This window comes from Panicum virgatum, chromosome 1N, assembly GCF_016808335.1.
Source record: "Panicum virgatum strain AP13 chromosome 1N, P.virgatum_v5, whole genome shotgun sequence".
Classification (NCBI taxonomy): Eukaryota; Viridiplantae; Streptophyta; class Magnoliopsida; order Poales; family Poaceae; genus Panicum; species Panicum virgatum.
Genome location: NC_053145.1, coordinates 48,281,087 through 48,305,728, shown reverse-complemented (window position 1 = coordinate 48,305,728; position 24,642 = coordinate 48,281,087). Strand labels below are relative to the sequence as shown.

Sequence of the window (24,642 nt, the reverse complement as noted above, 5' to 3'; positions counted from 1 at the left end):
CTCTAATGATAGATTACTTAGACTCGTTAGATTCGTCTCGTAGTTTACAGACAAGTTCTGTAATTAGTTCTCTATGTTTAATTCTTCAAATGTGCAAAGATTTTATTTCAAAAAGTTTACGGACGCAACTAAACAAGGACTACGAGTATATCGCAGTAGTATATCACAGTATGGATGGATCTTGGGATTAGGGTGGTGCTTGTGGGGCGTTTGTTTATTCGTTTACATTTTTTAATGTTTGACTTATTTCATACTACTACTTGCTTATTTAGGAAAAATTTACGCCACATCACGTTAAAGAAATTCTTACTATTTAGAAGTATTAAATAGGGAAATTTGTGTCCAGGACACTATGAAAGACTGGTTTTGTGTGAAGCACACCGTAAAAGCTGAATTTATCTCTAACACATCGTAAAATTACAATTTTGTCTCCAACACACCATGCTGAGTATAATAATCAATTTTAACTTAGAGATGGTGTAAAAAGACCATTTTGCCCCTGGGCCCACTTGTCATCTTATTCCCCTTCTCTTCTTCTCTCTTTCCCCTCCGTCTCCTCCCTGCCGCGCCCATCGCGGCCTCCGCGGCCGCCCCACCTCGCGCCCTACGGCGGCGACCCGCGCCTGGCCGTGGCCACTCAACGCCGGTCCGCGCCACCTCTGGCCCGCGCCGCCGTAGACCCTCGACGCCATCCACGCCTTGCCGCCGGTCCACACCGCTACTGGGCCGCGCCTCGCTGCCGGTTCGCGCCGCCTCGGCCCCTCGACGCCGGTCCGCGCCTCTCCATCTCCTCGCCGCCGGTCCGCGCCGCCGCAGCCCCTCGATGCCGGTCCGCGCCTCGCCAGCCCCTCGCCGCCGGTGCTTCACGGAGGCCACCATCATCCTGTCCCAGACCGGCGGCACCGTCGCCTACCTCGTCTTCATCGGCCAGAATGTCTCCTCCGTCTTCGCCGCCAAGGGCAGCCACCGACCCAGCCCGCTATTGCCGGCCGCTGTGGTCCTCGCGCTCCTGCTCCCGGTCCAGGCCGCCCTCTCCTTCATCTGCTCGATGTCCTCCCTCGCACACTTCAGCATCCTCGCCGACGCGTGCACCGTCATGGCCGTGGCCACCGTGGTGAAGCAGAGCCCGCCCTTACGCCCGCGGCATGCGGCGCCGGCCAGGGCGCGGCGGGGCGGCCTCCACCCGCGGCCTGTGGCGCCCAGGCCATGGCGCGGCGGCGCGGGGTGGCCGGGCTGGCGTGCTGCTCCTCCCTCGCCGGCCGAGGGCCTCCATGGCGTCGAGCTCCCCCTCCCCTGCCCTGCTCGCGTCCCGGCGCGGCTGGCAGGACGACGGCTGGCAAGAGAGGGCGCTCGTGCGGGCGGCGTGGGGGCCAGGCACGGCGGCGCCCAAGCGCGGCTCCACTCGTTCCCGAGCTCGCCGCCGTCACCTCCCTCTCCTGCACGCGGCCCGGCTTGGAGCTCGTCGCAGCTCGGCTTCGCCGGCCATGCCGCCCGCCGGCTCTGGCCCTCCTCCGGCCGCCCCTCCCAGGCTCCCTCCACCGGCGTGGTTGCTCAAGCTCGGGAGCAGCTGCTTCCTTCCCCGCACCGGCGCTCCCTCCAGATCCGGCGTGCGGGGCTGCGGCCGGACGGAGCAGGCGGCCGACGGCGGAGGCGGAGCAGGCGGCTTGCGGCCGGGCGAAGCAGGCGGCCGCGGGCGCGTGCAGTCGGAGGAAGAAGACGCCCCTAACTGCCCTTCATGGTAGACGCGAGGAGGGGAGAGGAAAAGGATGACAGGTGGGCCCAGGGGCAAAATAGTCTATTTACATCTTCATTCAGCTGAAAATGATTATTATAATTGCTATGATGTGTTGCAGACCAAATCAAACATTCGCGGTGTGTTAGGGACAATTTTCAATTTTGTGATGTGTTGCACACAAAATCACACTTTCCCAATGTCTTGTAGACAAATTTCCCTATTAAATAATATCTATTTATAAAAATATTTACACAGATGAGTTGTAAATCACGAGATAAATCTAATGAGCCTACTATTTAATCTATGATTTGCAACAGTGATGCTACATTAACTATCCGCAAATCATAGATTAATATATCTCATTAGATTCGTCTCGCGATTTACAACCCATATGTGCAAAAAATTTATAAACAAATTTTATTTAATACTCTTAAATAGCAAGATTCTCCTTCACAAAATTTTTGAAGAGGATCTGTACTAAGTATGCATGCTTCTTGTACGAGGAAGGGTCACAACCACTCAGTAGGCGCCTGCGTGGCGTAGTTATCATGATTTCATAAATGGTAGTATAGTTCCTTGTCAATTTTTTTTTGAAACGGAAACAGTAGGAGAGCTGCCCGTTGTATTAATGAAAAGAGAGATCCCGAAGGCTACGGTACTGTATAAGAACATTTGTAACTTTTACATGAATCGGTCAAAACTCACACGTCAAATAGCTCACACTCCACCAAGAAGGCGCGCTAGGTGTTTTGCTCCAGCCAAAATCCAAACTGAAGTCTCATCCTTGATCTTAGTAAATACCACAAATAAAGGTATTTCTCTATGATTGAAAATGCGGGTATTACGCTCATTCTAAACCTCCCAGCACACTAGAATGATTAGGCTCTGTTTGGATGTAGATATTGGAGAGTCTGGCATTGTATTAGTTTCAATACCAAATCAGGCTAGGCATTGAAATAGACTCAATACCAAAGCCATTGTTTGGATGTAGATAGAATTTTTAGATGGAATTGAACGAGTCAGCTAATATCAATTCTTGTTTGGATGTGCATCTCCAGAAATCGAAATTGACATCCTCCTCCTCCTCCAGCATGGCCATGGCCTCGGCATCCTCCTCAGCGCAGCCCTCACCCCGTCATCCTCTTCTAGCTAGCATGGCAATGGCAGGTCTCAAGTGGCTGGGCGGACCTCGTCATCCTCCTCCGTGCGCCTGCGGCTCGCCGTCCCCCTCCGAACCTCGCTCGCCTTGCAGAGGTGGGCATGGGAGGGCGCGGCAGCTCATAGCGCAAATAGGACAGGGGAAGGGCGGCAGCCCACCAGCCGGAGAAGAGGCGAGGAAGGGGCGGCGCAGCTTGCTGCGTTGGAGAGGGAAGGAGAAGAGGCGGGGCTGCCCGCCGGCCGGAGAGGGAGACATGGAAGGTGCGCGCGAATCGCCGGAAAGGAGGTAGGAGAAGTGGTCAGGGGCGAGTTCCAGCGGAGGAGGTAGAAGAAGATTCTAGTGCGAGGAAGATGGAGGAGGGTCGCGCCGTCGCTAGTCTGGCTCGGGCCGCCGCCGGCCTTGCACGGGACGCCGCCGTCTGCCGCCGTGCCGTGGATCTTGGAGGGGTGACTGGCAGGGGAGGGGAGGGGGAGAGGCGTGTCCTGCACGGGCTCGGCCATGGAGATGGAGAGGACAGCCACCGGTCGTCCGGCCGGCCAGCCGCGCGGGGGCCTCTCCGGCGGCCGGATCTTGCACGCAGGCCTCGCCGGCGGCCTGACTTGAGCTCGAGGATGGGGCTTCTTTTTTTTCGACGAGACGAACGAGGAGGGGAGTCGCTGGGCGAATGCCTCGCGATACCGAGGGGGGAGGGAGTCGCTGGGTGAATGCCTCGCGATACCGAGGGGGGAGGGGTCTGAATCGGGAGGAGGCGCGCGCAAGCCAGTCGAATGCCGTGCGGTATTTGCTCGTGATTCCGTTTCCTAATTCATTTGACATCCAAACGCTGGCATTGGTCGAAGACAATTCCAATTCCGAATTCCACCCTCCAATACCAACATCCAAATGCAGTGTTAGAGATTTTAGTCCTTTGCGCGAGACTCCTTGCCTGCTAGCCATTGCTAACCACTACTCGTGAACCGAGGTTATGCCTTCCCAATTAGTCCGTTGCAATGATGGCTCCATGAGTCATGGGGATAAATCGTCCCAAATACGTCTGATGAATCTACACTCGGAGAAAAGATGTTTGCCAGACTCCGGAACCCTATGGCATAGTGCGCACACTGGGTTATGCGGGCAATCTCTCGCACGTAGCCTGTCCGCAGTCCAAATTCTATCTTGAACAACAAGCCAACTGAAGAAACTGAAAAATTTGGACTTTGGAGGTGTCCATGCTGACCAGATGATCTCGTTGAGACTGGTGTTGATTGCCCCTATGAACTGTGTATGATACACTGAACTTGTTGAGTGCTGTCCAGACTTGTTGAGTTTCCAATGGATTTCATGATGGATGTGCGGCCTCAGGTTCACCCATTGGATAGCCATCCAAAGTTGCATAAATTCCACAAAGTGTTGTGCTGAGAAAAATGGGTATAGGAGGTTCAAATTCTTTGTCCATGATTTTCCAACAAATGCTTCCTGTAACGTTCTATTCTTTTTTTTTTTGAGATTGTGTACACAGATGGGGCCAGATCTCTTGGACGGATGCCATTCATCCATCCGCTGTTCCAGAATGCTATTTTCCTTCTATTGCCAATTGTGATGGTAGTTGCTGCCGCAAAGAGAAGCCAGTCTGTTTGCATGGGAGCTCGCTGCCGACCCAAGGCTTGCCCTCAGAATTCCAGTCTTACCAAAGCCACATAAGTCGGAGAGCTCTCACAAATTTTCCAAGGTGCAGGATACCTAACCCTCCGTGTTTCTTTGATCTCATAGCCCTTACCCAATTTACCTTGTGCTTAGCACCAGTAATTTTCTCTGTGCCGGTCCATAGGAATTGCTTGCGCTTTGCATCAATATCTTGCAAGGTTTCGTTTGGTGCTCGTAGTGCTGTCAGGAAGTAAACAACCTGTGATGTGAGGACAGACTTGACTAGAGTGAGCGGTCCAACGTAATTCAGGTTCCTACCATTGCAACTATTGAACTTTGCAACTGTTTTTATGGACGAGTGGTTGGAAGTCAACCCTTCGTAGTCGAAGAATGGTGAGAGGAAGTCCCAAGTATTTGATTGGGAAATTTGTCTTCTTTTGCCGGCAAGTTCTCTAGTACCTGTGCGGTGTTTAGATTATTGCAGCTAATGGGCACCACCGTCGATTTCTGAAAATTCGTCTTCAGTCCCATAGCCTCCCCAAATAATGACAGGAGCTCCACGAGGGCGGATACCTCCAATTTGTCTGGCGTTAGGAAAAGTGCGGCGTCATCTGCATACAAGGAGATTCAGATACCTGGTGTCCGGCCTCTTATCTTGCTGAAAATCCCCCCTTTCCGTTGCAAGATTGAGGAGTTTTTGCGGAGGGTCAATAGCAATGACAAAGAGCAACGGTGTACCTTGTCAATATTGGCCAGCAGGGTGCAAAAATTGCATCTACATGGCATGTTTAGTGTTCCGACTCTCAAGAAAAATTAGCCTAATTCCCTTTATTCTCCACGTGGTAATAAATATAATAAAATAGAAAAAGAAGCAAAGAATTCCCTAGGATCTGTACATATCATATATGGAGAGGAATTGAGGAAGAAATTAGTTTGATTTCCACTCTAGTCCATGTGGATGGGAGGGAATAGATTTATCGAAACATGATTCTACCGTGAAATTATCTTAGACGCATGTAGAGGTTGTTTGGATATGACCTTGGATCAGGCAGCTGCTACCAGGCAGCCATCCTGGCCCCAGGCCGACGAAATCGACCGCCTGGATGCACTGCCTGGCATAGGTAGGTTTCGAGGGCACCATTTACGTGCGTCTTATTTAGTTGTAAAATTTAAAATTCCAAAACTATTACATCGAAAAAGAATCTTACATGCATTAAGTATTAAACCTAGACGAAATAAAAAATGAATTGCATAGTTTGCTTGTAAATTGCGAAACGAATCTAATGAGCCTAGTTAGGTTATAACTAAACACACTAAATTGCTACAGTAACTATGTGCTAATGATGAATTACTTAGTCTTAACAAATTCGTCTCGTAGTTTATAGACAAATTTAGTAATTAGTCTATATTTACTACTTTAAATGTGTAAAGATTCTATTTTAAAATTTTTGCGTCTGCAACTAGGCCGTGGACTCGGATGCCATTTCCTGCCAGCTGGGCATGGTAAAGGGGGCGGAGTTTTTTTTTCTTTTTGACAGGGAAGTGGCAGTCGGACGGACGAACCAGTCGCGATCCCGAGGTGTGCGACGGTCACCCGCAGCTTGGTTGTTTTCCCACCGGCTTCCCAAGTCAAAAGTTATTCACAAGTCCAGTGGCTGCATCTACGATCACCACTTCACGCGTAATATTGTCCTGTTTGAGTATTTTCAAGGAAAAAAATCTCTTTAGCTGGATTGAATGAGCTGCTTGTATATATGTGTTTCTTAGAGGTGTTTTTGCATGGACAGGTAGGTAATTCAATAAAATCGATTTTTCTATGACAACGGGCCACACGATACAACGTTGTGCATAGCATCCTTACTTGTCACGCATCAGCATGCACTTCTTTAGCCTTTTTTTAAGAGTAAATTGCATTCTTGTGCATAGCAGCCTTACTTGTCACGCATCAGCATGCACTTCTTTAGCCTTTTTTTAAGAGTAAATTGCATTCCAGGTCCCCAAACTTGTAGCGACATTCCGCTTAGGTCCCTAAACTCCCAAATCGTCTAATTGGGTCCATAAAGTCCTTTAAGTGGTTCATCTCAGGTCCCAAATGTGCCACGCGTGCATCCGAAACCGACGTGACATGCCACATGGCGCCACGGTGGCGAATATTTGCAAAAAAAACCCTAAATTTTTTTCTTCCCCCACCCTAACCCTCTCTCTTTCTCACTTAACCCCCTCCTCTTTTTTTTCTTCTTCAACTAAGCCCCTGCCCCCTCTGTTCTGGTCAGGCGCACGGCAGGGGGCGCCGGCGGCCTTGGGGCCGGCGGTCCTGCGACGCGATGGCGGCCGGAACTAGGGGGAAAAGGGAGAGGGGGCAGTGGGGAATCGATTCCCCTCCTCAATACGAGCTCGGGCGGCGCGAGGAGGCGGCTCCACGGCGGCGGGCAGAGGTGGCCGGCAGCAGCTCTGGTGGCGGCGCTAGAGGGCCGGGGAGGGGGCTGTGCGGTGGTGGGCGAGTTCGTGGAGGGGGAGGGCTGCGGAGGAGGCCTATTTATAGGCCGAGCGCGTGCGGGGAGGGGCGGTCGCGGTACCCGGCGGCCGGCAGGCCGTGCAAGCGTGGTAATGGCGGTGGGGGCCGATGCGGTGTTGTGGAGCGGCGTGGAGGCGATGGCGAGGTGACGGGCTGCAGAGAGGACACGCAAGTGGCGCAAGTGGAGGGGGGGTTGTGACGGAACCGCCAAATTAAAACTCTAATTAAGCGTAATGGCCGTCATTTGAACACATCAGGCACATTCGATTAACAGCTTAATTTGGCGATCCTTTCTCAACCCACGTCCCGATCGAAACAACACCGATAGTCTCACGTGAAGGTGAGCGCAGATGGTACAAGCACGACATACTTGAAAATACAACAATATACACAAGATTCTGCCATAAGTTTTCAAATCAAGTTTAAATACCTGAATAGTTTACAAACTTTACATTACTGAATCTAAACTTCGAACAGACGTAAAAGGCCTACATCTACCACAAGTGTACAACGAGGAGTCCTCTAACTAGGCGTCGGGCTCCACAACCTCCCATCCCGCCGCGTCCCGACGGACGAACTTAACGCAGCAGGGATAGATGTCAACGTCCGAGTGTCCTGAAATAATTGTGGCAATAAACCCTGAGTATACTAATACTCAGCAAGGCTTACCCGACCAGAGGTATACATAGCCCCTAACTAGACATGCACAGCTTTCTGGCCAGTGGGTTGTTTTGCAGAAAAGCATCTATAGTTGAATACTTACTTTCAAAGTTTTAGCCACATATTTTATATAGAAAGACTCTCATCTAATATTGACATATCTAAAACAATCATGTTGGAGCATTACAATAATGATTCAAAATAGTTCCATCGATTATCACTAATATTTCTAATTCATTTCTACGAGGCGACAAAGAGATCGAGACCCTCATATCCGTGAGACACGGCGAATCGATCCGATTTAACCTTGCAAGGTGGACCTAACCAACACGGCACGCATAGACCCCGTCGGACCACACGCACCAACCATTCCCCTGCCCACCTCGAATTACAGGACTGCCCCACCAGCGCATAGTCAGCCGAGCTCAACGAGAGACCACCAAAAATAAATACATGCATCCCAATTCTCCACGACTACTCGACTCGCCCTAAGGGGTGGGAAGTTGTCCTGTACTTTCGAAGTGAGGCAGTACTCGACTTACCGGTTTCGACTACCTCCTACTCTCGGCATGTGGTTAGTACAGTTCAATCCCCGATCAGCACTGCCAACAACGGATCGGTCCTTAATCGACCCTGTCCTGCTGCCATACCTATACATTGTCATCATTTCCCCGTCGGGTCTCACATTATCCATTTATCACGAATCATAACCAAATATTCATGTACTGAAATAGCCATATATCATATATCTCGCGAGTAACTGAAAATTACTCGACTTTAAATCATCCTATATCTCGCGAGTGGCAGGAGAGCACTCGTCTTCTACCGGAAACCATTAAGACTTCTATCGTTCTCTATATTCTAGTATAACTCAAGGAGACCTAGGAATCATACAACTAGGGTTTCAAACAATTCCTAACCTAATGCACAGATAATAGAGATATATATAGGTGGCATAATTTGAAATAATCGGATGTGCACCGGGGCTTGCCTTCGTGCTGTTGCTCAGTGCTAGGGTCAGACGGGCCTTGGGCCGGGTTCTCATGCCTTTCCTCCTGGGCTTGCTCCGGCTGCTCCTGCGGTGCCGCAATCACCTCATATACGGCGCCCTCAACTGCGGATGCTACACGAATGCATATGAAATGATTGAGTGCAACTCAAACTATATACTCATTATACCCAAAATGAAATGTCCTGCGGACTGTCCGCAACCAAATGGCGGACCGTTCGCAGTTCAACTTCGTATACCCACCAGAACCTCCCAAAGTCTCTGGAGAATTTCTAGACTGACTGGCGGACTGTCCGTGCCTCAGTAGCGGACTGTCCGCAACACACTTCTGCAATCCCCACAGAACCAACTACTTCTCTGGACAAATTACAAATCTATACTGCGGACTGTCCTCTCTCAAACAGAGGACCGTCCGCAGTTTAACTCCGCAAAACCACCAAAGGCAACGACGCCTCTGGATAAATTTTTAAACTCTACTACGGACCGTTCGGCCTTTCTTGGCGGACCGTCCGCAGTTCACTCTGTCAATCCACCAGAGACGACGTCTCTGGACAAAACTCGAGACTCTACGGCGAACTGTCCGCTCTCCAATAGCGGACCGTCCGCAGTTCAACCCTGCGAACCCCACCAGAGACAACATCATCTCTGGACAAATTCCGAACTCAACGGCGGACTGCCCGCTCTCCAATAGCGGACCGTCCGCACTACAATCCTGCGAACCCACCAGAGACAACGTTGTCTCTAGATAACTTCTAACCGGACCGGCGGACTGTCCGGCCCTCTTGGGCGGACTGTCCGGCCCTCTTGGGCGGACCGTCCGCGATTCCTATCTTTTGACCCCGCGCGCCGCCACCATTGAGGCCGGCGCGGCGCCGCGGCGCGCCGTTCCCGCCGACGGTGGCCCGGCCGACGGTGAGGCTAGCACTACACCATCTACTGGACGAGGCGCACACGGGCATGGGTGATGCATGCGAAGAAATCAAGCCTGACCTAGTCGGCGACATGCGACCCGAGTGCTCACGACGACATCGTCGATAACGTGCGTGGAAACAACATGAACGTGGAGGAACGAGGCGAGCACGAGCATAAGTGGCTCACTTACAATCGATTTGAGCCCTTGGACGGAAGAAATGGTGGCCGGACGATGGAGTTCCACGGCGAGGTCGAGTTTGGACCAAACTAAGACCGACGGCCGGGGAATCCGGGATTCCCGGCGAGGTAGAGGTCGTGGCTAGGGTTTGAGGGGTTGAGGAGGAAGCTAGAGAGGTGGTCGAGCCTCTGGTGTGGTGGATTTGAAATCCATGGGAGGGAGCTCGCGGAATCGGCGGCGAACGGGAGGGCGCTCAAGCATCGCCCATGGCGTCGGGAGCGAGAGGGAGGGTGAACCGAGAGAGAGAGAGAGAGAGGGAGTGGGCGCAGGGTGGGTGGAGGATGTGCTCGCCTTCAATGTGGCGTACGGGGCGGCCGGGGAAAAGCTCGATGGCCGGCATGTGGCGGTGACCGACGATCCTCGGCCACGGAGCAGGTGAAATAGAGCGTCGCGGACCGTCCGCCGCTCCCAAGCGAACTGTCCGCGAGGCAGGGTGTTACAGGGGTGGCCGGAGTCGAGCTGCTCTGCTCGTGCTGCGCATGGGCGGCTTGCCGGGGCGGGCACGGGATGGGATGGGGTGGTGCAGGGGCAGCCGCGCAAGGACGGCAGTGGCCGGTGGGGGCGGTGGCTCGGTGCTGTGCTGCGCGGGCTTTGCTCAGCCGTGGCTCGTCGGGGGTGTGCGCGAGCGTCGAGGCAGCAGGGAGGGGCGGTGGCGCGCAGCGACGGCGAAGTGACGGGCGGCAGCGCGGCGCTAGCGACGGCGAACGGCAATGCGGCGAGGAAGTGGGCACACGACATGTTCCTAACGTGGGCGAACCTCACCCCAGCGGCGGACGGCGAGGAACTACGGCGGAGGGGCGGCGCGGCGAGGAAGGCGGCGACGGACGGCGAGCTCCGACGAGGCGGGGGGGGGGGGGGGGGGCTGCAAGAGGAGCGGCCGGGTGAGGGCCCAAATCGGCCGAGGAAAGGAAGGAGGAGGTGGTGGTGCCGTCAATTGAAGGGGAAACTCACCGGGGAGGAGGAATCGAAGGTCGCCGGAGGTGGCAATGGAGGTTGGGGCGGCCGGCAATGGTGGAGAGGCGGACGGGAGCGGCGGCGCACGTGCCTCTCGCCAAGCACGCTGTCATGCTGCTTGCTGGCCGCCGCGTCCAGGGATGGGGAGGAGCGGCGCGGCGGCAGCCAGCTCCGGCGGATGAGCTGGTGAGAGATTGGAGAGGGAGAAGGGAAGAGAGGGAGAGAGGAGTAAATATGAGAAGATAAAAAAATTTAGGGGTTTTTTTTACAAATATTCGCCACCGTGGCGCCGTGTGGCATGCCACTTCGGTTTCGGATGCACGCGTGGCACATTTGGCACCTTGGACGAACCACTCAATGGACTTTAGGGACACAATTAGACGATTTGAGAGTTTGGATACCTAAACGGAACGTCGCTACAAGTTTGAAGACCTGAGATGCAATTTACTCTTTTTTTTTATCAGTTCTTTAGCCTTCTGTAACAAGGAGACCAGTAGTATACCTTTTGCGATTAGTCCTGATTTGATGGACAGCCACCAGTTCTTCGTAGGTTAACAGACAAGCTAACATGTTTATCTTATCCGCATATTTTTCTGCATCATCTAGCAACTTTACTCGCAGGTTGCAAGGGTTACAAGTGTACACGAAATGCACAACGGTAAGCTACGGCAGGCGTCTGCTTGCGTGATCAGTCACGGATCAGTGTTCACTAAAAGAACATCACGGGTCAAAATTGTCCAGACGTTTCTCGGACCTTATACGAAATTTGCGTGAGATTTAATTTGAGTGACAATTGGCAAATTATAAATTGCTTCCGGATTATTTCGAGAAAAAAAACATGCTTCCGGATGACATCGCATTGCACTAGCCAATAGGTCAAGCGGTCTTGTTTTGTGAGGTCCAATACATAAAAAGACACGGCTGTTGTGGGGAAAAGGTTGAAACAACAGAGGTGGGAGAGCCTGGCATGCTGAGACCTAATAATCTAACAAGATACACCAGTTTGTAACTTTTCAAGAGTTCTAGTGCGACTACAGTTTTACTGGCGGATATGAGATCAGCGACGCTTGTACAGGCAAGGTTTCAACTGAGGCCAATCGATGCTCTTTGCCACCTTACTCTTTTCCTGCAGGGGCATGGTAAGGCACTGAGTTCAGCGTGAAGGCCGAATCATTGCGACAGTTATTAAGGTAGCAAAAGTTGCAACTAACCTTTTTCTTGAAGTAGAACAGAATGAACATTTTGTTTTTCTCGTCCTGCAGAAAGGATACCAGCAACCAATTAGAAAGCATGATCAGAAGCATCTATTTTCAAGCAGATGAAGTATTTATCTTTCATGAATACAAGATGCACTGTATATCTGAAATTATGAAGGTACCAGAATGGAAGGGACCGAAAAAACTTCGAGCACATTACAGAATCTCATACGTAGACTATGGCAATCACATGTCAATGCAAACATTTCACAACCAAAAATCATACAAGCTTCACAAAGAGGGGCCAACAAACCAATTAGTTTCTGAATCACATTGTAAAGATGCAACCGGTATAGCTCCAAGAATCATAATATCCTATTCTGCTAGTAATCAATGCATTGAAGCCACATACCTGCACCGTATATTTAGATTTACCCAGCTATTTTCATACTGCAGGACATAAAATACAGCAATAATACAGAGCTTGCACATGGTTTTGACTATAACACATGCGCTAGCTTGTGTTAGACACCACACATCCATAACAAACAAACTAGGAGAAACTAAACAGTGAACGGAATGGACCTCCACTTCTAAATTAAATGTATCTGTTCTACTGTAAGCTGGATATACTAATTTTGAGCCTATCTAAAATTGAAGAAACTCACAAGCAAGCATTTTGAGTTGCTGTTGTTTCAGCACATGAATGAGTCATATTATCGATCTTACATATACAGAGAGTAGACTGATCAGGTCCATAGGGAACCCATGCTAGCTAGCACCATATGTTTCAGTACTTGTTGGAACTTACTATATACAACTACCTCATCATAATTCAAATCAAAACTCGGCTGAGGAAAATACTAAAGATGCAAACCTTTGAAACAAGGGAAAAGCCAAGCTGGATGATGGCTTTAGAAAACTTTTCAGGGTCAGCACCACCGTTATTTGGGTCTAGCCTACTTCGCACTTCGGCAATAACAAGCCAACCACTGCAGAAGAAAATCTATCAGTAAAGAAAACAAGAGGCATAGACCCTTTGCAGTAAAGTTGCAGTAGCTAATGATTTGAGCAGACCTTGGATTGAGTACCCTATTTGCTTCCTCCAAGTAATTTGGATAGTTGGTTCCCATCAAAGAAAGACAAAATATTGCAACATCTACCGAGGATGACTCCAATGGAGTCTGCAGAGATGGAAAAAATGTTTAGTTGACTTAATGATTTGAACACAAATTGAAATTTGGTACCCATTTTATTCAGTTTGAATATTCCTAGGTCCATCCTGGGGTAAACCATAATGTTTGACAAAAAAATAGGAGGTCCTTTCGAACAGCCTGTTGTAATATGGAAGTCCTATGTCATAAATTCATTCATTTGCATGTTACTAGTATTAGGAATAGAAAATTCTCAAAAAGAGGAATAGGAAGAGCGATAGGTTGATAAGTAAAGGTAAATGCATTGAACATAATCATCAACAATAAAATTAACAATATAGTTGTCGTTCTGCTATTTGGGTCACCCGACACTTCAATTTCCAATAAGTTAGTAAACACGACCCAGGTGCAATTATGTCATATTAAAGAATACATAAAGCTTTTTTTTGCTTGATTGATGCATCTCACCTTATAGAGACTATATTAACTTAGGCACATTACTTTCAACTCATTCATCAAAACAAAATATTCAATTACGATAGCTTTTATTAAGAAAATAGGAACAACATATTAACATCAAGGAAATGCACAGTCCTCAAGCTTACCAAGATTCATGCAAAAAATACACAGATGGCATAGAACTACCAGGAACATTTTAGAAATAACAGAAAGGGTAGCTAATTTAGCAATTGAAAGCATCAAACAAAATTAGGCAGCCAGTGCTTACATGAGCCATATCACAAGCAATCACTGAAGGATCATCTGAAACAAGATCAATGGAGAAAACCTTGTTCTCCACATTTTTTGCAACTGCTGCGTTGCCTGCGACATGTAAATGGTATTCTCATAATTGCACCAGGAAATACAATGATGTAAGAGGGAGAAAACTTGCAAAACCCATCAGCTTCAGGACAGTAAGAATAGTCTTACCACATCCAAAATCAGCAACAGTCCATGATGCATTATGTCTCTTCAACCAATTGATTATCACATTTACTGGCTGCTCTGGCCAATGTGACATCTGTTCTCGATATCCTGTATGATACTAAAAGAGGATAACGTGAATTCAAGCATGTAACCTCATGGACATGGTTAATTAGTTCCTGGACTAAGAGTATCTGAGTATGCCAGATCCTTTTGCATAACGATCATTTTTGCGATAGAAATATGGAATATGCAAACTGAACTATATATATTTTTTAAAAAAGTGAAGAACAAAATAATTAAAATTGGTCTAGTATATAAGAAATTATGCAAAAAAGAAAAATAACAATGTGGCACTGTACTTGCGATTTTCAGGAAATAAATTATGCACATCCGCGCAATGCCCAAATTTTTGTTAGCTAGAAATAATGTGATGGCAAAATGGAATTTCCCTTTTAGTATTAGAAGATGCCAGTAGTAAAACAGGGATGAAAAACAACTTACCACATCAAAAAGAGTAGGGTCATTTTTGAAGTAGTCAAACGCATCCTGCCCACTGGAAAGATAAGCAATACATGTGCGAAAATGTTAAACATGCAAAAAAAGACCTCTGCTATCTATGAATCCCAAGACTTAAAGGCCCTTTTAGTATTCAGAAAGTATGCTGCATTGATGACAATGCAACCAGGCATACAAATTCATATGAGAGAATTGTTAACAGTAAATCCAAGGCACAGCAAACAGGGAAAATATCAAGGGCAATTATAGTCTACATAGCCTCCATCACTACAATGAATTATAATTATCAGCATTTGTACAGAGAGTAGGAGCTAGTGAGACATAAAACCATGTAAGTATCTTTAAAATGCAAATTCTTAGGATTAACAATTGTCTTAAATTTTTATGCAATCACAGAAAGTATATAGCATTTAAGCGAGCCAACACATCTACCAAACAGAGGTGTGGTGTGTATAATGTGAACCTGCAAGTGTAGAGCTTCTCGTTTAGCATTCTGAAATGGCCACCAGATAACCTTGCACGCATCTAAAATGTCAACAAACAACAAATCAATTAATTTGTTCGCATAAAAGGAGCAAAGAAAGAAACAGAAGGTAAACCCCATGAGGTCATATATCAAGCCATCGTTAACAACTCCTACTTCACAAAATTAGTTAGATTTGTCAGGTAGCAAAAACTCTACACCAAATGTGAAATGTTGTGCGAATTGGAGCAATACAGAAGACGCAACAAAGCACAGAGGCATATGGAGGCGGACCCTAATTTAGTCATGTTTTTTTTTCTGCAGCCTCTTATATAATTAGATACACAAAAAGATTACCAAGAATTGCTCGTCCTAAACGAACACCATGCATCGAACATCCCAATGAGCACAACCGATTGTAAATATTCGCATTAGCATCGATTTTTCCAGCCAGTACGCATTCCAGCAGCTCAACAAAGTTGCAACTGCATCCCACGAAGCCTCCACTTCCCACTCCGCTACTGAATACTTCCTCGAGCCATAAAAATCCTAGGAACCTTTAACCCAAGTAATATAGTTACCTTTTCGAGTAGGCTCGAGGTGTTGCCTCGCTTGGGTGCGGCCGCGGCCTGGCCGGTGCCGTCCTTGCGCCGCCGCTTTGCCGGAGGGGAGGACAGCGGTGCGGGTGCCGCCGCTGGCGGAGGTTCTTGTTGCGAGGACGAAGAGGGCTTCCAGCGGTTCCGGTCGCCACCTCGCCGGCGTCGCTTGCGGCCACCGGCGGCGGACTCATGCGGAGGCTCCATGGGGACGCGAGGGGGGCTGCGCGAGGGTTCCCCGGGTTCCAGGCTCCAGCAGGTTGTGTGGTTGACATTGTGGCCCACTATTGCAGAGCGCGGGCCGCAAACATCCTTGTTGAGGCCAGGACCGTCTCCTTAGCCGGAGGGGCCTGATCAGGACCTGGGCCGTGCCGGGCCATGCCGTTCGTTTAGCCATCTTATATTTTGTAAAATACCAACCTTCTTCATACTAGTTCATACCTGTTTGAAAAAATTTATAGGAAAATTACTTTATTTTCTCTTTACTAGTAAAATGTACGTGCGGCACGCATGTCGTAATTTAAAAATATTGAACATATTTTTGTATTCATAGAATGCTCATATGAATTTTTTGTTCAATTGATATAATGGAAAGCCACATAACTTGAAATCCGGGGGCCACAAAATGTACAAAGAGCATTTAGCCCAATAAAGTAGTTCTCAAACGGAAAAACACTAATATTGTTATACTATAATAAGACTATAAGCACAGCCATTTAAACATAGAATAAGCCTAGCACGCAACACACCCCATTGGAGAATGGGGCACATGGTGTCTCGGCTCCACAGGCAAGAATGCACACGGCTTGATTGGAAGCTATTTGGTTAATGGAGGCCAGAAGATGTTCTTGTGGCGGACGAAGGGAGCACTGAAGGTGATGGCAGCAGCGGATGATGGATTCCTGACTCCTGCTCTGTTGTCCGCTGCGAGCGAACGATGCGAGGGGTGCCGACCGATGGTTGCGAGCCTTGCCCGCGTGGGAGCCAAGCGAGATGTCGATGGATCGATGGAGTCTCCAAGCGGCAGGAATCCGGGACCGGTCCTCACGCCGACGCGGGGATGAGGTTGCGGACGCCGCCGGCGGGGCGCTCAGTACACCGAGAGGACTCCGCGATCCAGCAGTCCACACTCCACACGAGGACCGGAGGGGCTGGGCGAGGCGGGAAGCGGTTGGATAGGCTGCGACCGCCAGCCGGGCCGCCGGGGAGGCGCCGCGCGGACAAGGTGGTGCGGCAAGCGGCAGCAAGGCCCGAGGCCGTGCGGAGCAGATGGGGAGGGAGAAGGAAACGGCGGATTAACTGATCGCGTGTCAAGTTAAATGGCGGTCAATTGCTTAGCCCGAGCATCCAGCGGAACACCCATCTTGCACGGCAAGAAGAGCTCCCTCACTCTGACCCTGACACGCCTCGTCCAGTCACGCCAAATAAATGCTTCGACTGTTCGCCCTGTCTCCTCACCGGCACGGCGACAGCGACAAAATCCAACGGGACCCACCTGCCAGTGTCTCGTCGGTAGCACGCGGAGTCCACCAGGCACCAGGCCAGGAGATCCCGACTTGCGCCCAAAGAAGATGGCAGGATCCAGCCGCAATTTTTAATTCCAGAACCTTATCCATACACCTTCACTGACATTTATACCCCATGCATGGGTCCCACCAGGACACGCGAGCTGAATAGCCCCCCGGCGGATTCGAAATTTACGGACAGGCCCCTCGACCCAGGGAAAGCGACCGGAGGCTCGCTCGCTGACGCGTGGGGCCCGGCACTAAGTCCCCCCAACGGCGCCCCCTAGAGAGCTTTCCCTTCGCTTGGAAGCAAACGAGCGAGGCGTGATAAGAGGGGCTCCGGAGTCCGGGCCTTGGCCGCATCGACACGCTCCCCGCACCACCACCACCACCACCCCCGCCGCTGCGGCTCACGGCTACGCAGCCCGCCCACCCGTTCCCTCTCCCTCCCCTCTCTCCGGTTGCTTCGAGGGTTCGCCCCGAATCGATCGCCCGACTGACCCCGCTAGGGTTCGGCCCGATCGCCCGCCGCTTCGTCCTCCCCGCGGGGGTTTCCCCCTGACGCGATGTCGGACCGGAGCTCGCCGGTCGCGCCGACGTTCTTCCCCTTCGGCCCGCAGGCCGATGCGTGGGACGTCACGTTCAAGGTGAGGCACCCGGCCGAAAATCTGTGGTCTCGCGCTTGGGTTCTGCGGGATTTAGGGGTCACGGTTGCGCCGGGAGGTGTAGGGAACCACCGCCTTGTTTATCAAAAAAAAAAAGACCAACGCATTTGTTCATGGGTTCGGTTTGATCTTTGTGGGGAGGGCCGGAGGTCGGGGGTTTCCGTGTTGAATCGTCGATCGGCCCTTGGAGATTGGGGGTTTGATCGATGGAAACCCCGATGGTGGCTAGGGTTTTGCGGTTTGTTTTGTTAGTGTAGATTTTTTTCTTCTCAAGGAACAATTTTTTTGGTAGGCTACGGAGTTTCAGTGAAGATGCTTTTGTGGTGTGAGGCCATGGACTATGGAGATTGACTTTCTTTGTGCGTGCTTATTATAAAAAACGGCTTTGGATAGCGATTTATCTGTCGGTAGCGTTGCCTGATAGTAAATGATAGTCAAGACGGTACTATGTTTGCCTGTGTCGTTGAGGGTAATCTCCTGATGAAATCTGGGCCCTACTTGGTGTTGTGTGATATTTTAATCTTACTTTTATAGTGTTATTGACGGTTCCTCGCTTTATATTCAGATTGAGATTCAAATTCTTTATCCACTGTACAATTATACTTTTTGGGCACGTTAGTTATAGTTCTGTATTGTGTATTATTCAGATTGAGATTTGTTTACTTTCTGATGAAATTAGATGTGTTTAGAACATGATGTATAGAGAATCCCCCACACAATTCGTAGTGCCTTCGGGGTATATCATTGTATAGTGCTCCATGTCAGTTCTCGGATTGAACCAGGATAAAGGATAAGTGTTTTAGTCAGAATAGAAGATAGATTCTGTCGGTTGTCAGTACTAAGCAGCTATGCCTATTGCTTGCTTCCTTGCTTTAGTTTGAGTTTGTCATTATGATCTTGGATTGGAGGACCTAATGAAAAGGTTGATACATGTATTTTTTTTGGAATAGGTTGAAATAATAAGATTGAATAGCCTTACACATTGACTATAGCATCATGAGGTTACAGTAAGGTGTAACATGTTTCTTCCATTAGATCACTTCGTTTCAACTAAACAATTCCACCATTTCAATTTTGTTGAGCCGTCCTTTCTTTCCATACTCTTCTATGGCACTTCCACAACGTTTATCCAGTTTGTTTAGCTAATGTCCTTTTTATTATTTTGAAACATCGCAAATCTTCTAAATTTTTGCTCCTAGAAGCTTATGTCTCAACAGATCGAGCTTCATGTCCCCAACGGCCCAACTTGTGATTTATATTCTTGCATAGGCTATTCTCATATCGCTGTTTTGATTTGATATTCTATCTGTTAGTCCTGCCTATGTGAGTGTGTTTTTTAGTTGTAACTTATCAGATTTTCTTTGATACATTTCAGGTCAAATATGGTGACACACTTAAGAGGTTTTATGGTTGTGTCAATGGAGCTCATTTCGACATGAATTTATCTGCTCTACGGGCAAAGATAGCCACTGCCTTTAAGTTTGCTCCAGATGCCGACTTCATTCTGACTTACATCGATGAGGATGGTGATGCTGTAATGCTAGATGATGATGATGACCTGAGCGATGCAGCTCTGCGTCAGAAACTAAACCCTCTGAGGATTACTGTTCAACTAAAGAAAAGTCAACCAACTGAACAAAAGGAGAAAAATTCTACTACACCTACGAAGTCCACTCCTCAGGATCCACTGTCCCAAATTATCTCAGCTATTGAAGGTTTGAAGCCTGCTCAGGAAGAAAGCTTGGCACATATAAAATCAGCTATTGGTGAAGCTTTCAAGTCTATCCCAGAGCCAATTCCTGATGCTCTTGCAAAACTCTCTCATGAAGTACTTGATGCGGCACCACCACCATTAGCTGAGCTGATGAAACCTTTTGTGCAAATGATGGCACCAAGTAATAGTGGCAATGGAGCATCTGATGCACATGCTGATGGGTCATCCAGCTCTTCTAGTGGTGTGACAGAGACGCAGGCTCCTGCCAACAAAGATGAACCCAAAGCTAAGGCATGTTTGGGTCTTAGGAGTGTGTTAGAGGAAGCTCCTGCTCCTGCTGCTCCTAGTGCTGGGGCTTCTCAAGGTCAACAACCATCAATGTACCCATCTGTTGAGGAGTTGCTGTTCCCCAGCAATTCAGTTGAAAAATCTGTTTGCAGAGGGAAGATTGATGCTCAAAGTAAGGGCAAATCTGTTATGTCCTCTGCTCCCATTCATGCTCCGCCTCCGCCCCCTCCTTGTGTTCCTGAATGGTTCTGCGCACGGAGAAGCCAACCACTCCAGTGGCAATCTGCAGATAATGCAAAAGTCACTAGTGATTCCAGATGGCGCATCCCAATGTATAAAGTACCCTATGCATCACCTGCAGCAGTGCCTCAAGCACCCCCAGGCTATGGACCTTCTCCACATTTTCCTTATCCAGGCCGCCTCTTGTCTTCTGGGCATCCATATGGAGATGTGTCTGGTAATATGGAGAACTCAGCGCCACGTAGTCTCCATAGATGGATTCAGTGTGATGGTTGTGGAGTGCAACCAATTGTCGGTCCACGCTACAAATCTAATGTGTAAGGCCTTGAATAAGTTTATACTTCAATGTTTTCTTGGTTGTATTTTATGGTGTTAGATCTGATATCTTCCTTGTTCGCCCCGCAGGAAAGAAGACTATGATTTGTGTGATTCCTGTTTCCATCGCATGGGAAATGAAATGGAGTACACCAAAATAGACAAGCCTATTTTACCCCACAGGTTACTGAGAGATCCTCATGCGGTGAGTACCTCATTTTGGATGATTATTCTTTTGTATGATAAAGTTGCTTGGCAGAATAGTTGATTTGCAAACCTGTTTTTTTTCCTTCAGTACCGAAAGGTGCATCACCCACGGGTTGTCATGAAGTCAAAACGGGAGAAACTCGATAGTCGCTTCATTTTGGATGTAACTGTCCTGGATGGAACACTGATGGCACCTTCTACCCCATTCATGAAGATTTGGCGCATGCATAACAATGGGTCTATTGTGTGGCCATTGGGCACACAGCTTGTCTGGGTTGGTGGAGATCAGTTTGCATTGCAGACCTCTGTTCCATTAGAGGTAGCTATATATATTCAAATTTCGACCAAATTTCTGCTTGCTGTTTTGAATTGCAAATTAGTCTAGAAATGTGTGAGTTCTTAGTTATGAGCTTTTGTATTGTGCAGATTCCGGTCAATGGGTTTCCATTGGATAAGGAGATTGATGTCGCTGTTGATTTTGTGGCACCTACAAGGCCTGGGAGGTACATAGCTTACTGGAGGTTGGCATCACCTTCTGGTCAGAAATTTGGTCAACGAGTTTGGGTTCACATCCAGGTTGCTACCTTACCTAAGCTGCCTCAAATATAGATGTTTACTCTCAGTAATTTCCTTTCTGACCTTAAATTCTGAACTGTAACTGCATCTGTAGGTGGAAGATCCTTCCTTTGCTAATGACAACAACAGGAATGCAGCTATTAATCTGAATCTGCCTCCAGAAAGCAATATTACAAACACCTCTAATTTAATTGATGTGAACGTTGAGCCTGCTGAGACGACCCTTAGTGCACATGCCAAACGCACTAAAGAGTTTCACTTCTATCCGATCGATGTTCCAGAGCCTAAGAAATCTCAGCCTGCTCCTGTTGTTACCTCTATGCCTGCAGCAGCTCCAGCAAACCCTACTATTGATGTTGCCATGTCCAGTGCAACTACAGCTGCTTTTGTGCCTTCTGTTAGTATGCCTGCACCTGAGCTTGTTGTGCCTGCTGTACCTTCACCACCTGTTAATGTGCCTATCATACCTTCAGCTGTGCCTATTTCTGCACCTCCTCATGCACCTGCATCTGCATCTGTATCTGGCCCTGCTTCTATGCCTGTGCCTCCAACTGTTGCTAGTGCTACAGCACCTGAGCCTTTTGACATAGATGATCACAATGAAGAGAAGCTGCTGAGGGAGCTGGAGGAAATGGGCTTTAGGCAGATTGATCTGAACAAGGAAATCCTTAGGCAGAACAATTACAACCTGGAGCAGTCTGTTGATGATCTGTGTGGCGTCAACGAATGGGATCCACTCCTTGCAGAGCTGGAGGAGATGGTAAGATGTGCCTCTGCGTCAATTCTGTATGGTTCCCATAGAACTACTGTGTCATGCTTCTGAACTTGGGTGCTTTTCAGGGTTTTGACGATACCGAGATGAACAAGGAGCTGCTCGCGAAGAACGGGGGAAGCATCAAGCGAGCTGTGATGGACCTCATCGCCAGGGAGAAGAAGGACAAGTGAAGATCGTGTGCCTGTGCTGTGCACATAATTATCTATGATCTACATGTAAATAATGAGGCTATTGCACGCCTGCACCAGTGCACCACTCCGGTGCGTGCAGCACTATCACGTCTCAGAGCTTGCTTACCTTAGAACCGTTGATGTTTATGCGACGTCTTTATATTGGTCGTGCGTGTGCGTGTAGTGTCTGGTGTCGTGTCGATGACTTGCGCTGAGCGCCTCAGGAAAGCAGTTACCCTGCCAGGTGAACTGCTTGTAAGGATTGGCTGTGATGCCTTCTATCTGTTACCGAGACATGCGAACTTATAATATGATGCTCGGACTGTGGATGTGTATATTCGGTGCTTGCGCTTTGCCCCCTGTGAATTATATATGATCTGTGTGCCTTGTTTCTGCTTCACTGCTGAGATTAGCCGCCGTCTCGATGGGGTAAAGCAGCGCTCAGGGAACTCTGTGTTCCTGGAGCAGTTACGATGGTGATACGGGCTGAGAACATATGCTTCTACGTCATTTTAATGAACCCGTTTCGCGTTCCTGGTGTGGCCTGGCCCATCGTGCGTCATTTTCATCACCCGCCGGACCATGGGCTCAGCGAGTTCATCACAACGTGCACGTGATTTTTTTGCAGCTCTCTCACTGTGCTGTTTAGGCGCTCTATGTATATCGCTTGTGCTATCTATCTTTTGGGAAATTAATCTGGAAACACGTTTTTCGTAGGGGTATTATTGCGTACTGAGTGAGCAAGTTTACTCTTTTATTTCGTTCACTGGTTACTTGTTCCATATATCATTTGTTAGGATTTTTCTGGATATCGTCACCGTTCCAGTTCTAAGGCCACTGTGTTCACATTCTTTTTTTTTTGAAAGGAAACTGTGTTCACATTGTGTGTAGTGAGCATGTTCTCTTATTGGTGCCACAACAGGATCATCTGGTGGGATGAAAGGCTGATGATGTTCAAAGAACCTTTAGACACCCCATGCATTAAATTAATGAATTTCATCATATTCTGCAATGTTGAGGTCTCATTCCTTTGGTTAGATCATGGAGTAGCTAGCATGAAAAAGTGGAGCAAAGAATTCCATTATTCGAGTGGCGCTCTTTGCTTATTTGTGCATGGAGCTAGCAGTAGAAACTACGAATTATTTATATTTTTTTGAACGAACGACACTTGACGAGTGCGTCTTTATTGATATAGAAGAAAAAAAAACAAGGAAATAGCCCTAGAAGGCCATAACCAGGAAAAAGAAAAAAAACACACGACAACAACGCTGACGGATTGGATTGGGACGTCAACGCAAGCCACACAACATTTCTCCAAGAGACAACAATGCTTGGTCGGATTGGGGCGTCGACACGGACGAGATAACTCCACCCCACTACTACATACCACTCCACTGGGATGCGGCGACCACCTTCTCCATCTCTTGTAGCCACCGTCAGGTACGGCCTTGCGTTGATAGGGAAACAAAAAAAAAATAGACCGCACTGCACCGAAGAAGGCAACTGTCATACGTGACCCACTGTCGGGTAGCATGATTAGGGGCACCCTAACCAGGGGACTAGATCACCCTTAAAACGCAAAACACGTGACAAGCGACCGGGCCCACGAAGGCCTACAGTCTCCTCCCGACCAGAAGGAAAGGACTCAAAGAGGCCTACTTCGCCCTCGGCCCACGGCCTGGCTCTACAGTACAGCCCATTCGCACCCCCTCGAACCCGCGGAGCAATCTCCGCCTCGCTCGAGGTCTCCATGCCGAGGCCCTCGACAACACCCCGCACCTCCGCTTCACTTGAGGGTAGCGAACCTACCCTCAGGGTAGCAAACCAACTCCGCCTTGCTCGAGGGTAGCGAACCTACCCTCGGGAGAGAGGACCAATTATGCCTCGCTCGAGGCTACCCCTCGGCAGAAGGAACTGGTGACCCGTCTGCTCACCCTCCCGCTGTACGGAGGCATTAAATGCCAACAACTCCACCGCAACACCCGGGTCAGACGGCGTCAGACCACCACTCCGCACAGCGGCTGTGACCGGGATCCCATCCGCCAACTCCAGTCACTGCTCCGCCATCCCTGACGCTGTGACGACACTGTGGGAACCTGCGACGCCCAGTCCCGACGTGCTCGGCAGTGTTATTACCACTGTGCCGCTAACTCCCCGTACTTCCCTCGTACTTTCCCCGCCGAGGAACCCTTGGTCGGCATGGGCGCAACCCTCGAACACGGCCCGGGCCTTGACCGGAGCAAGACTCCCGCTTGCAAGACCCTCGAGACGCCGCCACGTCGCGCACAGAGGACGGTACCCTCTACAGGAGACGCCACGACGCCCGCAGGAGCCACAGCGACGCCGGCGCGATCTCCGCCAGGTCAGGACGCCGCCTAGGACAACCGCACGCCCGGCGCCATGATCTCCAGAGCCCCACAGTGTACTTTCTAAAGTAGTTGACTACTGTGCGCCCCCGATTCGGGGAGGAACGGTGACTTCATCCCCTCCCGTACATGTACTCCGCCCCTCCTTGTGTCTATAAAAGGAG

The 24,642-nt window shown here is 49.2% G+C and overlaps 2 protein-coding genes across 3 annotated transcripts; one reads left to right on the top strand and one right to left on the bottom strand.

The window, feature by feature from the left end:
* Window positions 1-11,606: 11,606 nt before the first annotated feature.
* LOC120656284 (ribosomal RNA-processing protein 8-like) lies at window positions 11,607-15,982 on the bottom strand. Of its 2 annotated transcripts, none has more exons than XM_039934327.1 (9): window positions 15,643-15,982; window positions 15,062-15,123; window positions 14,584-14,635; window positions 14,086-14,200; window positions 13,883-13,998; window positions 13,079-13,185; window positions 12,879-12,993; window positions 12,017-12,061; window positions 11,607-11,931 (listed from the first exon to the last, which is right to left on the bottom strand). In XM_039934327.1, exons 1-9 carry the CDS (start codon window positions 15,862-15,864, stop codon window positions 11,863-11,865), a joined length of 903 nt encoding a protein of 300 aa, XP_039790261.1. In that variant the 5' UTR covers window positions 15,865-15,982; the 3' UTR covers window positions 11,607-11,862. The 2 variants fall into 2 exon arrangements, with proteins under 2 accessions (XP_039790261.1, XP_039790262.1); XM_039934328.1 differs by having other exon boundaries at window positions 13,883-13,977; window positions 15,643-15,963.
* Window positions 15,983-17,463: 1,481 nt separating this feature from the next.
* Window positions 17,464-22,452, top strand: LOC120656283 (protein NBR1 homolog). The gene is made up of 7 exons (XM_039934326.1): window positions 17,464-17,809; window positions 19,203-20,386; window positions 20,475-20,589; window positions 20,680-20,910; window positions 21,018-21,167; window positions 21,262-21,927; window positions 22,008-22,452. The coding sequence occupies exons 1-7, from the start codon at window positions 17,729-17,731 to the stop codon at window positions 22,110-22,112; spliced, it is 2,532 nt and encodes an 843-aa protein (XP_039790260.1). The 5' UTR covers window positions 17,464-17,728; the 3' UTR covers window positions 22,113-22,452.
* Window positions 22,453-24,642: the final 2,190 nt, after the last annotated feature.

Coding starts and splice junctions, on each gene's coding strand:
- LOC120656284 (XM_039934327.1), bottom strand. CDS start 15,864: ATGGAGCCTCCGCATGAGTCCGCCGCCGGTGGCCGCAAGCGACGCCGG. Junction 15,124..15,642: donor CCTCGAGCCTACTCGAAAAG/GTAACTATATTA, acceptor TTGACATTTTAG/ATGCGTGCAAGGTTATCTGG. Junction 11,932..12,016: donor TGTTCTACTTCAAGAAAAAG/GTTAGTTGCAAC, acceptor ATGCCCCTGCAG/GAAAAGAGTAAGGTGGCAAA.
- LOC120656283 (XM_039934326.1), top strand. CDS start 17,729: ATGTCGGACCGGAGCTCGCCGGTCGCGCCGACGTTCTTCCCCTTCGGC. Junction 20,590..20,679: donor TACTGAGAGATCCTCATGCG/GTGAGTACCTCA, acceptor TTTTTCCTTCAG/TACCGAAAGGTGCATCACCC. Junction 21,168..21,261: donor GAGTTTGGGTTCACATCCAG/GTTGCTACCTTA, acceptor CTGCATCTGTAG/GTGGAAGATCCTTCCTTTGC.